We start from the raw sequence: 12,967 nt of genomic DNA, 5'->3' as shown, positions 1-12,967 counted from the left end.
CTATAGAACTGCACTAATTAGGCCAGCAACTCCCAAATCAAGAAAAGTTGTTCTCAGTCCACACTCTTCCTGACCCCTTTACCACAGTCCTCCTTCTTCCTAAAGTTTCTTCTCTTCACCACTGGTACTTTCCTTTTCTCCCACGTGTAACTATCCACTCTCTGCCTCCAACTACTCATCACCTGGTCAATTCTTGGCTCTCTTGTTAGATTCCTCATGGTCTGTGGACCAGTGAAATGATCTTTCTGAGGGGGTCACCAATTATTTTTATGATGATGAGTCTCTGAATCCAACCACTCACCAGTTACCATTCAAGTTAAATTCCCATTTCCACCTGTCATTAGGACATGTCTACTCTGATGTCCCCGCAACAAGCCAATACAAACTCGCCATCTTCCCCTCACAATTGCATTTACATTTACTATAAAGTCACCGACACTCTCAATTGCCAAAGATGCCATTCATTTTTCTCTTCTCCTTGTCACCTTTGTTACTTTTGAGATTGCTGACCACCTTCTTCTCCAGGACTCTTGTCTCTTTGGGTTTCCATGACACTGCTCTGACACTGCTCTCTCCTTGGTCTCCTACCTCGTTGACTGTTTCTTCTCAGGCTCCTTGATGGGATTTCTATTTATGTGATATTCCCTAACTGTGGATATTACCTAAGTTCTCTCTTCTAGGTCCCCCCACTCGTCTCTTTTTATTATACTCTCATCAGCTTCCATGGTTTTATCATCCTTATCTGACAGCTTACGGATACAGTTATCCAGCCCCAATGTATCCCGTCAGTTTTAATCTCACATCACTAGTTGCCTATTGGGCATTTCAAACTGGATGTTCTGGAGATATCTCAAATGTAACAGGTCTATAATAGAGCTCATTGCCTTTCCTTTTATTAAATAAATATTTTACAAATTTGAGATCCAAAGTCCAGATCCCCTTCATGAAATGTACCTAAAAACAGAGGAAGTCTACTGTTTAGAAAAAGACAGAAAAAGAAAATCCCTGTTTTGAATTCAATTTAACACTATACACAAAAAGAGAATCAAGATGAGCCTTCAAAGCCACCAAAGGCAGTCTACCTTCTATACAATGAATGAACATTAAAAAAATCAAGTTGAATATAAGAAATTAATTCAGAAAATATGCTGATGAAGAGGCTGCATTTTATGTAAATTATTGAAAACAGAAAAATTTAAACTGGCACTAGTTAACGTCACAACTCGGAATGAAATATAATACAATAATTCAAACAAACAAGAATCTGCAAAGAAATGTAATTTCATATTCTTTTTTCACAAGAAACATTAGCCAAATCACTACAATAGATCTAAATTCTGTCTGTATATCTTAAGATACTCTTTCAGAGACTATTTTATATCATCTGATTTCTTAATATACCTAGAGAGAATAGAGTCTTGAGTAGTATTGATTTACCAGCATCCAATCATCTCGGTATTGATGAGCTGCCTAAGTTAAATTAATAAGAGTTTTAGGGGATGTAGGATCATAACCAGAAAGGCTTTCAAGAAGAAATACTGTTAGTTAACTATGAATTATTATGCCATGGCCACACAATACGCTTTATAATAATAATAGTTAATAGTACTCTCCTGAAAGTGAGAGTGGAAATGATTTTATTAAATGTTTGCCGAATTGAATTATTGAGTGCTCTGATCTACCAAAATGCAAATTATAGGAGCCATATGGTAATGTACTTCAAGAGAATTCCAATTTGACTCTCATAACAAATTGTTCTGTCCCACTATCATAGCTTATAGGGTCATTGGATTCTTTAATAGACATACAGCTTAACAAATGTCTAATATAGCATTCATATTTTTATAAGATGAGAATTATAATGGAAAAATGATTAAAGATATTCCCATTTGCAGGTAATGGATCTATGGTGGAAAAAGCATCTCAGGATCTTTGAATTTCACCAATACATAATTGATGACAGGATCTCGTGGACTGACATGCATAAGGTAATACATATTAGTAATTTATTCAGTGTTGATAAGCTAGATACTTGGAAATCTCTTCTAAAAAGAGATCAATTTCGATGATTCCTCATATAAAAACACAATGATTACAGGAAAATGATTATTTTTAATATAGTGGGATACCATAAAAATGCCACTCTTCACACAGGCAGAGTAAGATAACTCATAGATCAAATAACTTTCACCAGAGGATCAAGGCAGCAGATAAAAAAGAGCTACATGCCGGTGATGTGTGCCCTCTGAGGAAGTTATCATTTCTCTCTCTCTTAAAGCCGGATTACAAAGATTTCACATCTTATTTCTATGAGAAGACTTCCATTAAGAGATAGAGCTGAAAATCCAAAAATGGGGTCAGAAGGTGAGAGTCGCAAGGGCCCCAAAGTTGCCAGCTAGTCCAAACCATACTTGAAAAAAGGCTTCTGACGGCATATATCTGAGGGATGGTCAACCAACCTCGACACAAAGATCTCCAACGTGACCAGACCATTCCCCCTGAGGATAGCACTATCTACTACAAAATTGTTCCTCCTGGCATCAAACCGATATTTGACCTCTGTGACTTTCTGCTAGTCATTTAACCTTCTGCACTCTGGGTCCAAAATGGGAAGCCTAATCCCTGTTCAGATACTATTCCCTACTTCTACCTCAAGTTTTCTCCTGACTAAATATTCCCATTTCTTTCCATCAATCCTCACATGCAAAGAACTAAAGGTCCTTCACACCTGAGCTGTTGGCATCTGGAGCCTCTGTAGCTTACCTGTATCCTTCCTAAGCTGGGATACCCAGAACTGATCATAATCCTTCAGAAGGAATCTCACCAAGGCAAAAACTATCACCCCCTTGTTATTAGAAGCTCTGTTTCAATTAGTGCCGCCTAAAAGTATATTCATGTCATTGCTGGTGTTGCGTTTTCAGCCATATCTCACTCTCAGTGACTGTATTTGGGGTTTTCTTGGCACGGATCCCAGAGTGTTTGCCATTTCCTTCTACAGCTCATTTTATTGAGGAGGAAACTGAGATAAAAAGTGTCAATGGCCAGAGTTCTGACTCCAGCCCTGGTGCTCTATCCATTGCGCCACTTGGCTTTGTGGTCACCAGACCAGACTGCTGACTTACACCGACCTTGCAGCCAAATCCATCTGTCTTTTCTGCCATCTGCTAAGGAGCTGATTTCTTGCATCCAAATGGACTACTACCCTTCACCCTAAGAGTCGAGAGACTCTTAATCCCTGCCACCATCCAGTGGGGCAAAGGCAGGCCTGACATGCAGACTCTGAGAGAGTCGCAATTCTGCTCAATGCAAGGACAAAGCAGGAAGCCAGAGGATGGATACCAGGGACACCCGAGGGACAACACCTAGACGCCCGAGGGCAGCGGGCCAGATGGACCTACCCCTGGAGGATGTGCAGGAGCTGCTTGATGCCTCCCCACGTGCGGATCTCCACGCTGGTCTCGGGGTCCTCGCACACCTGGACCAGAATCCACACCACGCTCCAGAGCAACTTCAGGTGGTCTGAATGCAGCAGACTGAGCAGGATGGGGATGCCCTCATATACCTTCACTTGTTCCTTCACTTGGGATTCAGCGCAAAGGAGGCGCAGCAGCTCCGCAGTTAGTCTGAAAGGAAAGACGGCACATGCTGAGAACCAAAGGGGAAAGCACCCGCCACCCATCAAACTACAATCTAGATATGGCTGTGATTCATTACCACGTAAGTACACAATTACTGGAGCATTTCCCACTAGGATGCATTATCAAGAAATTACACCATCTCAGTAACAGATTCCTTTAGTGGTTTATCCTCAAACAAAATATATATATATACATATATAAGCATCTACCATATGCTGGAATTAAATGGGGACACAAAAATACAAGATATGATCGTCTCCCACGAACAACTTAGAATCTAGTTAGGGAGAGGAGATGTATATGCATATGGAAGGCAATATGGAATTAAGGAGTAAGTGGAATTCAAATTAACTGGATCAGTGTGGACTAGTGAAATGAAGCGTGCTTCCAGAGGGAGCAGAAGGGATTTGACCTGTGTTTTAAATAGGAATAATGAGACCAATTTATAGCTGCAAAGCACTTAAAAGCTCACAAACACGTAACACTTGGCAACTGACAAAATTCTCTTTCCATATCAACTTTTGTATTGTACCCATCCCACAAACAAAGAAACTGAAGAGGTCAGAAGAATGCTAGTTAGCATAATCTTCATCATCATTATTATCATCATCATTATTATTGTCATCATCATTATTTCTGTAAATCTTTCTTTTGTCCCAAGAACATTCTTTGGAAACACCTTCAAGAAAATAGCCCTGAATGTGGCATTAGAAGTACAGGTCATGAAAGCCTCCCCGTGTCCGATGCAAGATGAGCAGCTGGGATGGTGACCTCCCCCAGAAGAGGGGGGAGAGCAAGGAAGTTCGCAGGATCCCTAAGAGCTTCCTTCTCCATCCCAGAGCCATCCTTCTGAACAAACAGCAAGGGCTTCCTCCATGCATGTACATCTTCCAAAGGAGAAGAAAGCAGGCAGAAAATCGACAGAAACATCTCAATGGCGGTGGTTCTCAGGAGATGCCAACAAACGACAGCGAGGCCTCCTTCTACAGCCTGGTCAGAGGAGGTGACCCACACAAGGGAGCTTTCCAGTCACTGAGCCTCCTCACTTACTAAAGCCTCTTAACAACGGACGGTAGTCTTCTCCAATGGCTCGACCAGCTCCTGATCGCTTAAACGCAGAACACGCCGCCTGACTTCATCTTTTCCCAGAGAAAGGCTCCCTGGCAGAGGCCCAGGGCATACTACAATGGGGGCCACTATGTATACGAACTTGAGTAAGTCCTCTCGTCTCTCAGGCTCAGTTCATGTGCACTAATGAGGGCCCAGGACAAAAAATCCCAAAGGTTCCTTCTGGGACAATCATGACATGGTGGGCTTCGGATGGAAAGTATTCGTTTGCACCCATAACTGGGCAGGGTAACTTCACAGGAGGCGCTTACATTAAATCAATGTATCTGACTAATTAAACTAAATTTGATGAATTAATTCAATTAAAATCGTACATTTCTCTTGTGCAAGTTTCCCTGCATGTACATGAAACAGAATTTTCATATCACTTTAATTTCCCAATGTTAAATAAACAGCATGTTTTAAGAGGAAAACAAAATAAACTATCAAAAATGCAAGTTTGTCTTCCGCTTACCTTTTCGAAAGCAAGTCATACTCATGTAGGATCATCAGCAGGTTTTCTACGATGGTGAGCTCACTTATCTTCTCCCTACATTCTGGACTACAAAGTGCGAAATCTCAGGCACAACCCCAAATCCTCACCACCTTTCTCCACTTCCTTCACTGTTGGGACCCCCACACTTTCTCAGGGTAAAGATTCTGTCTCACAAGCTCCACAGAGAATGAGAGATTCAAGGAATCACAAAATGGAAACTCCATAATTCAAAGGGTTCTGACTGAGCCCTGTCTCTCCTTCTTTCATTAGGACACACATGGATTTAGAAATTACAAAACATAATGGTTTAGAAAATGGTTTGGAGCTTCCCGTGCACTCTTTTTATATTTTTAACAGATTTTTGCTGTATCTTTTTGTTTTTACATCATCTAAATGTTCTCCTCTATCCCTCCCCATCCCTTTCCCAGAGAATCGTTCCTTTAAACATTTTTTAAAAACAAAAAGGGAAAAAAATCAGCAAAACTAACCAACATATCAAAAAAATCTACCACAATATGCAACATTCTCTACCCATGGATTCTCACTTCTAAAAATAGCAATGATGGTGATACCCCCCCAACATCAGAAAAAGGAAAGAACAATGCAAGAAAAAATAAAATGAAGTAGGAAAAAAGCAGGATGAAGTGAAGTTCAAAAATTGTCCAATCTTCTTCAAAGATGTTCCAAAAAAAACATGCACTTGAAGAAAAGGAGGAAAGTAGTTTTCAAAGAAGGGTGGCAGCAATTTAAAAACCATTGGAAATGGGGGGAAATTGTTCATACTATAGACAATTCCATTGAGAGAGAAAAACCTTCCAGGGCAATGAGCTCCTCTAGTTGAAATCACTTTGGCGCAGGATCCTCTTTAAATATTTTAAGTATTTATTTAGGTGACTTTCCCAGTCACACAGCTAGTGAGTGGGAGGTGTCTGAGGCTGGATTTGAACTCAGGTCCCAACTTTAGGGGTGCTCCTGCACCACCTAGATGGCCCCAGGATTCTTTTTAAAGTAACTAGCATGTTGTGACTGTACCGTGGGGGGCATCTGCAAAATGAAGACTAAGGAAGAAGGAATGGATACTTCAAAGAAAAAGCAGCAGCAGCAGACATAGCTAGGACCAAGATGGTGGAAATAGCAGAGTTACAAGTACAGCCGAAGAAACTTACCTTTCAGCTAAACTTGTAAGTGCGAGCAGGGCCCCCAGCAGAACGTTTGTATCTCTGGCTCCTAATAAATTCACTAATGTCTGAAAAGCAATCAGATTTCTAAATCAGAGGCCACAAAGTGTTTCTGGGTTGGCACGAGCTTTTCTTTCTTATCATTTCTCCAGAACATCGTGAACCACTGAGCAGACGCCCAGCTACCCTGAAATGCTCTCCTTCCCATGGGGGCGGGCACCTCTTCTTCCTGCCTGCTGGACGTGCCCAATTTTGGCCAGGAGAGAGGATGGGAAGAGATTGCCCAGGACCGCCAGGCCGGAGGCCTCAGGAGGAGGACCGAGGCGCCTGCCCGCACCCAAGGATGACGGGAGAGACCTGAGACGCCTCCTCCACAGGGGGGAGCCCAGGGACCGAAAGCCGGCCTCCTCCCATATCCCGGGAGCCAAGTCCGGCCATCTGTCACACAGCTCTTACCTTGTGTGCTCCGCTCGCTATGACCCATTCTCTCTGATCTTTGACGGCCGAAAGTTTCTGAAAGATATCTGCGTGAGAAAGGAAATCAAAGTGGGCTTCTCCCAACCCCCACCAAGATGGGCCCTGGGCCACACGGGGACACGTTCTAAACAGGAGGAACTTTGCTGGGCAGCGAGCTGAGGGAAGGCGATCCCTCACAGACCGTGGGTGCAGGAAGGACCCCTATAATAGTGTGGGTGCCCCCCCCCACTTCTCCAGATGACCGCTCCCTTTTTTGGCTATCCGTCCTTTAAAAGGGGGTGGGGGAGTGGGGCAGCCCCTCTCCGGCCCAGCCAGACACTGTTTTCTAAGGAGCTGAATGTCACACCTCCCAACAATCAGAAGGTGAGAGTCTGTGGAGATGGGCAGGAAAGGCCTCTTCCCCCTACCCCCCACCCAGAACACCTACTGTGTGCAAAGTACTATGTGAGAGACTATGAACATGCAAGTTAAAACAAAACCAGCCTGGGCCTTTGAGGAGCTCACATTGCACAAAGACCAAGATTAGTAAGACAGGATCTCTGAGGAAAGAGAGGGAGAAGGCTGGGCCCAAGCAGGAGGAGAGGCGGCTCTCATGCACCACAGCACTCACACGTCATGTTGACCAGCTTGTCGGCATTATGCTGCTCTTCTCCGTAGCCCAGGTAGCCGTCGGCCACGATCTCCATGTACTGTGGGTGAGACCAAACAAAGAGCACAGCTCCTGAAAAGGCCAGCCACCCGAAGAGCTCGTGCACTTTTCCACATGGACTCCAGGGGTCACCCCCTAGTCACAAAGCAGCAAGCCGGGTCCTTCAGCAGCAGGGAAGGCTCCTTCTCAGTTCCCAGGACTCTGGCCTCCCAGCCAGACCTTAGAAAGCATCTAGAATGTCTCTACCATTTTACAGATGAGGAAACTGAGGCCTACAGAGGGGAGTGCCCTGGCCCACATTCACCGAGAGGACAGGACGGGGTGGAACTGGGAGTTGAACCCTGACCCAAACTCCAAATCCAAATCTTTTTACCAAACATCACCTCCCTCTCCACTCACCATAATGAAGTAAAACTCAAAGTTTCAGATCTAATATCATGGCAGCAGGCGCGTGTCACAGAATGAATGGAGACAGGCGGAATAAGGAGGCAGAGGACTTACAGCTATGATACGGGGATGTTTATATTCTCAAAATCCCCATATTGACCCATCCAAAGTAGGAAGACTTTAGGAAGAGCCTACTTCGTGACATTTCCTCACGTGAGCTTTGTGCCAGGGGGAAACTTTAGCAAGGTGGGTCTCAGTTTCCTCATCTGTAAAAAGAGGCTTACAAGAGCATCTCCTTCGCAAGGTCATTGTGAGGATCAAGAGAGAGATAGCACTGATAAAAATACTATATTGCTCTGTAATGAGCAAAATCATGTCAGACATTAACTTCAAAAAATTAACAACGAAATGAATTTCCCAGTGTAGTCAACTGCAATTTTGGCATTAATTTGATTGGTTAATTTGATATTCTTCATACTTGAGAGGATTATGGTCAAAGAAGTCTCATAAAATATACTTAATACTAATACTTTGCTGAACATAATTTATTCTCTCCTGGGTGATTCAGAAGGCATTTAGTTTCCTCTGGACCACCAGTAAAGTAATAAACGAGCAACAAACTTTGGGTAGGAAATTTAGGAGACTAAGATACAACGGATTAAGGGGCATTCTCAAATCTGGGATTTTTGTTTAGTATTTTGTTTTTAACCAAAGCATTTGCCTAATTGCTCTCTCCAGCCCACAAGTGATAAACTAAAAGGGCATCTGTCCAATTTTCATCGTTGATTACTTCGCATTATTTTTATAAAAATACTGCCACTTTTATGAGTTTGGGGCCTTTTTTCATTTTTATTTTTCTCAGATTTTGTGTTGAAGAAATAAACGGGAACCTAACCTGCCAGGAGGCCTCATATTTCTCCCCTTGACTAAACTAAATTATACATGACCTTTTATACCCTTTCTAACTTCCACTGGCAGGATTTTTCAATCCAATTAACCAGAACAAAAAGTCCTGGGTGTTGCCTCCAAGAGGAGCCTGCATGACTGGAAGCCACACCTGATGCCCCAGGGGCGGCCAAGGGAACAATGGGGCCTGCTCTCCAGGACTGCAGGCCTGGACTGGGTTTTTCTGGGGTACTCACTGACCACTGGCCTCTAGAACACCAAACTATCAAACAATCACAAGAACAAGGCAAGATCTCTTACCTGAGCTAGATTTTCAATCCCACCCAAGTTATGGAGTATTTCCTAATAAAAGTAAAAAAAAAATAACATTAACTTTCATGAGGAATAGAAATTTATTTAAAGGCCACCCAGGGAAAAGGGAGCCATAATTTGCCCACTTCAAAGAAGTTGGTTTTTATATGCCACAATAGGAATACGACAAAACCTAAATGTCCATTCCCAGCATCACAGGGAAGAGATGACATTTTATGATGAGGGGAAGAAAATATACCTTCTTCTCCAAAATAGAGCTTACATAACCATTCTGTTTATTCAATTTGATCACAATAGCAATATTATGTTAACATGTCTTTTAAAGAACAAAGCAAAGGAAAAGAAATAAGAGGGTGAAGGAATAAGATAAGGGGGTAGGATAAAGAAATATATATATATATATATATATATATATATATATATATATATATATATATATATATATATATATATAAAAACAAGAATGGAACAAAGAAGGAACAACATATACATTTGGAAGTTTATTTAAAAAATCTTCTAAATTCAGAAAGAAACAAGAGAGCAAGGGAAAAGGGTCAAGGAATTGAATAAAGGAGGGATCCTTGGAGCAAGGGTAGTTTAAGAAATAGAAGAGCAAAGTAGTGTAGAGAAGTAAAATAAAGAAGATAGAATGGATAGAAAATAAGAGAAACACAAATATAAAATAAAAATTAGGAATAGAATTTATTTTTACATAATAAACAGTAATCATGATCTCAGACAAAGCTAAACTAAAATAAATGCCATCAAAAGAAAAATAAAGAAAATAACACAACATGTCAACCATATTCATCAATATTGTTTTGTAATGCCGGAAAAACTGAGGCAAGATAGAGATTAGAGAGTTTTTAATCATTTATTTCAAAGGGAGAAATTTTTGACTTGTGAGAATCACTAGACTGAATAAGGTTGGTGGAATATTGCTGTGGTGTAGGAAATGAAGAGTTGGTGGAGTTACAAAAATATGGCAAGACTTATAAAGGAAGATGTTATCCACCTTCAGAGAACCAGGACAAACAAGCATAGTCTGGTTTTACATAGATACATATGAATGTATATGTGTATGATCATAGGTGTCTAAGTATATGCATGTGTGTAAATATGTTTATGTATATATGTATATGTGTAATCTATATATACACAAATAAATATATATACATAACTACACCCATGTTTCAAGGCATAATTGTAACCTTTTTTGGTGGGGGAATAGGGAAAGAAGGGGGAGAAAAGAATAAAGTTAAAAGTGCACAACAGAGAACATAACAAAAAGATGGAAAGCACTGAAGACAATGTGTATAATATTTATTATATAAGTTTTCTTGAAATGGAAATTTATTGCTTTATATTTTGAATCCTATGTTTTACTATGCACATAACAGGTGTTTTTTTTTTCTTTTTCCACTTTGTATTTAAGTTTTAAATAAATGAATAACGAAAGAGAAATAGAAATCTAAGGAGAAAGGAGACAAAAAAAAAGTCTCTTGCTTTTTCATATAAACTATCAAGTGACATATTCAAATTAAGGATTTCCTTGCTCTTTTAAAACTGGCCAAAAGGTGGCATATAAGACTAGAAAGATCAATTAATGCAATATTTGAGAGGAAACAATAAGGAAGCTGGGAAATGCTTTCATGTTTCCAAATAATCTGCTTGGTTAAAAAATTAATGACATCACAATTCCTTCTAATATTAATTCTTTAAAATGCAGTCATAAGAGGTTCTTGGCAAGAATGGAATGAACTTTAGAAGGGCCAGTAAAAACAATAACAATAACTCCTGTTCCTCAGGCCTTGTAAATGTGCTACAGACGACTTTAAACTGAACAAGGATTCAGACAGAAAAATCTGTCAACATTGTTCTGGTACCACATGGAGGAAGCCCAAAGAGGAAGAATAACAGACACGAGACAAAATTCACAAAATGAAGAGTCGGGGAAATCTAGGATGGCAGATATTTATCTGCAAATGCACAAAATATGGGTCATAAAGAGACATCCTATTGCAAAAAGACAAATTTGGCCCCTGAGATTTTGCAAGATTGAAACTCAAACTTGAAATTTTATTCAGAAAGATATTTTACTCAAAAGGACAGAACTGATAAAGCCCCTTAGAAAACTGCATTTGGGTAAGGAATACTAGAGTCGGGGGGGAAAAAAGTAACACTGTCAGAGGACCAGTAGGCTACAGACCACCCTTCCTATGACAGTGTTACTTTTTTTTTTTCTAACTTCTTTGCAAAGTTAATGTGAGTTTGGTTACGAGATGATAACCCTGGCACAGAAACTTGATGAAACAAGTGGTTACTGGATTACTGGATGAATTGTAATAATAGGAGACTTCGACCACCTCGCGAGCTTGTGGAGCTCTCTCTGACAAAAGCAGAGTCGTCGGGAAATTTGTGACTTGACTCAGTGACAATTTTCATCTCTCAATGGTAGACTGAATAGGGGAACATATTCTTGGCTTGATTATGAGAGACAGAGATAGAGACAGAAAGGAGAGGAGGAGAAGGAGAGAAGGGAGAGGGAGAGAAGGGAGAAGGAAGGAAGGAAGAGAGAAAGAATGGAAAGGGAAAGAAAGGAGAAGTGGGAGGAGAGGGAGAGAAGAAAGAGGGAGAGAGGAGAGAGGGAAAACAAAGAAGAGGGAGAGAAGAGATGGGAGGAGAGGAGGCAGAGAGAAAGACGACGATTGCCGAAGTCTCTGGATTCTTGGTGACCGTCTATTGGGCAGTGCATGATGGAGGAGGAAAACTGAGTATCATCTGACCTCCACTTCTGACATATCGGAAAAGCTAAGAAGAAATTATTCTAATGAACAGGGGAAAGAGTATGGTTTGGATTCAAGAGAAAAGGACCAAAGGCTCGGATTCTAAACCGAGAAGATGGACACAAAGGATCCTCCCAGAAAAGTACCAGGCTCCAGCCCAGAACAGGCCCAAACTGGGTTTTATCTTGGTTTTTTTTTTGTTTGTTTGTTTTGTAAGAAACATGAGAGGCAAGAGAAGGGTCAAAGTAGGGTTCAAGTCCCAGCTCACAGTGATGGGGGATGATGATAACATAAAGAAGATTGTGTTCTGATCCAGTGATAGTATGAATAAGGGAATAAAAATGTTTAGCAGGCAGTGGAAACACAAGATAAGCAAGGAAATGATTTAGCAACATAGCTGTCCTTAAAGACCTCAAGTCACCAGGCGAGAGGAGTAACATCCCGGGGGTACTGAAGCCCCTGGCAGATGCAAGCGCGGGGCTGCAACTGATATGGAGAGTGGGAAGGATGCCACGGGACCAGCAAATGATTCCAGTTCAAAAAAGGGAAGGGGGAGGACTCTGCAAACCAGACTTCTACTTCTGGAAAACTTTTCCACCCTTTGGCAAGTTGGCCCCTGATCCTGCCCATCTCCCCTTGAGCGGGGCCCCTGGGAACAAGGAAGTAGTTTAGCTCTTGTGTGAAGTGAATTCCCAGAATACCAGACTCGTCCATATTCAGATGTAAGTACAAAAGCACATTCTAAAGTCAAATAAAAATGGCCATCCAGGCTCTTCAGATCACTGGCATCCTCACATTTAAGCTGCTTGAGATCAGGAGCAATTTCATTTTTGCCTGCATCCTTAGTGCTTGGTACACAATAGGTGCCTAATAAATGCTCATTGGTTGCTGTGTTGATTTATAATAATAATCCTATATAAAATGGTTTTGGAATCACAGCTAAGGTTTCATCTACAATATACTCAAACAACTCCAAATTTCTGTGATTCTACAATTAAATTCATGGGAAAAAAAAAAAAACCACTGTGTTG

At 41.2% G+C, this 12,967-nt stretch overlaps 1 protein-coding gene across 1 annotated transcript in view; it reads right to left on the bottom strand.

Moving 5' to 3' along the window:
• Nucleotides 1-12,967, bottom strand: part of NEK10 (NIMA related kinase 10) — a 214,046-nt gene that overhangs the window by 154,734 nt on the left and 46,345 nt on the right. Inside the window, exons 7-12 of the mRNA XM_052000279.1 lie at nt 9,139-9,180; nt 7,507-7,585; nt 6,876-6,943; nt 6,408-6,487; nt 5,221-5,307; nt 3,399-3,623 (exon numbers count right to left, since the gene is read on the bottom strand). Coding sequence (XP_051856239.1) covers nt 3,399-3,623; nt 5,221-5,307; nt 6,408-6,487; nt 6,876-6,943; nt 7,507-7,585; nt 9,139-9,180 — 581 coding nt within the window. The remainder of the gene's footprint in view (nt 1-3,398; nt 3,624-5,220; nt 5,308-6,407; nt 6,488-6,875; nt 6,944-7,506; nt 7,586-9,138; nt 9,181-12,967) is intronic.

Source organism: Antechinus flavipes, chromosome 5, assembly GCF_016432865.1.
Source record: "Antechinus flavipes isolate AdamAnt ecotype Samford, QLD, Australia chromosome 5, AdamAnt_v2, whole genome shotgun sequence".
NCBI classification, from domain to species: Eukaryota; Metazoa; Chordata; class Mammalia; order Dasyuromorphia; family Dasyuridae; genus Antechinus; species Antechinus flavipes.
This window is presented reverse-complemented; position numbering and strand designations above follow the sequence as displayed.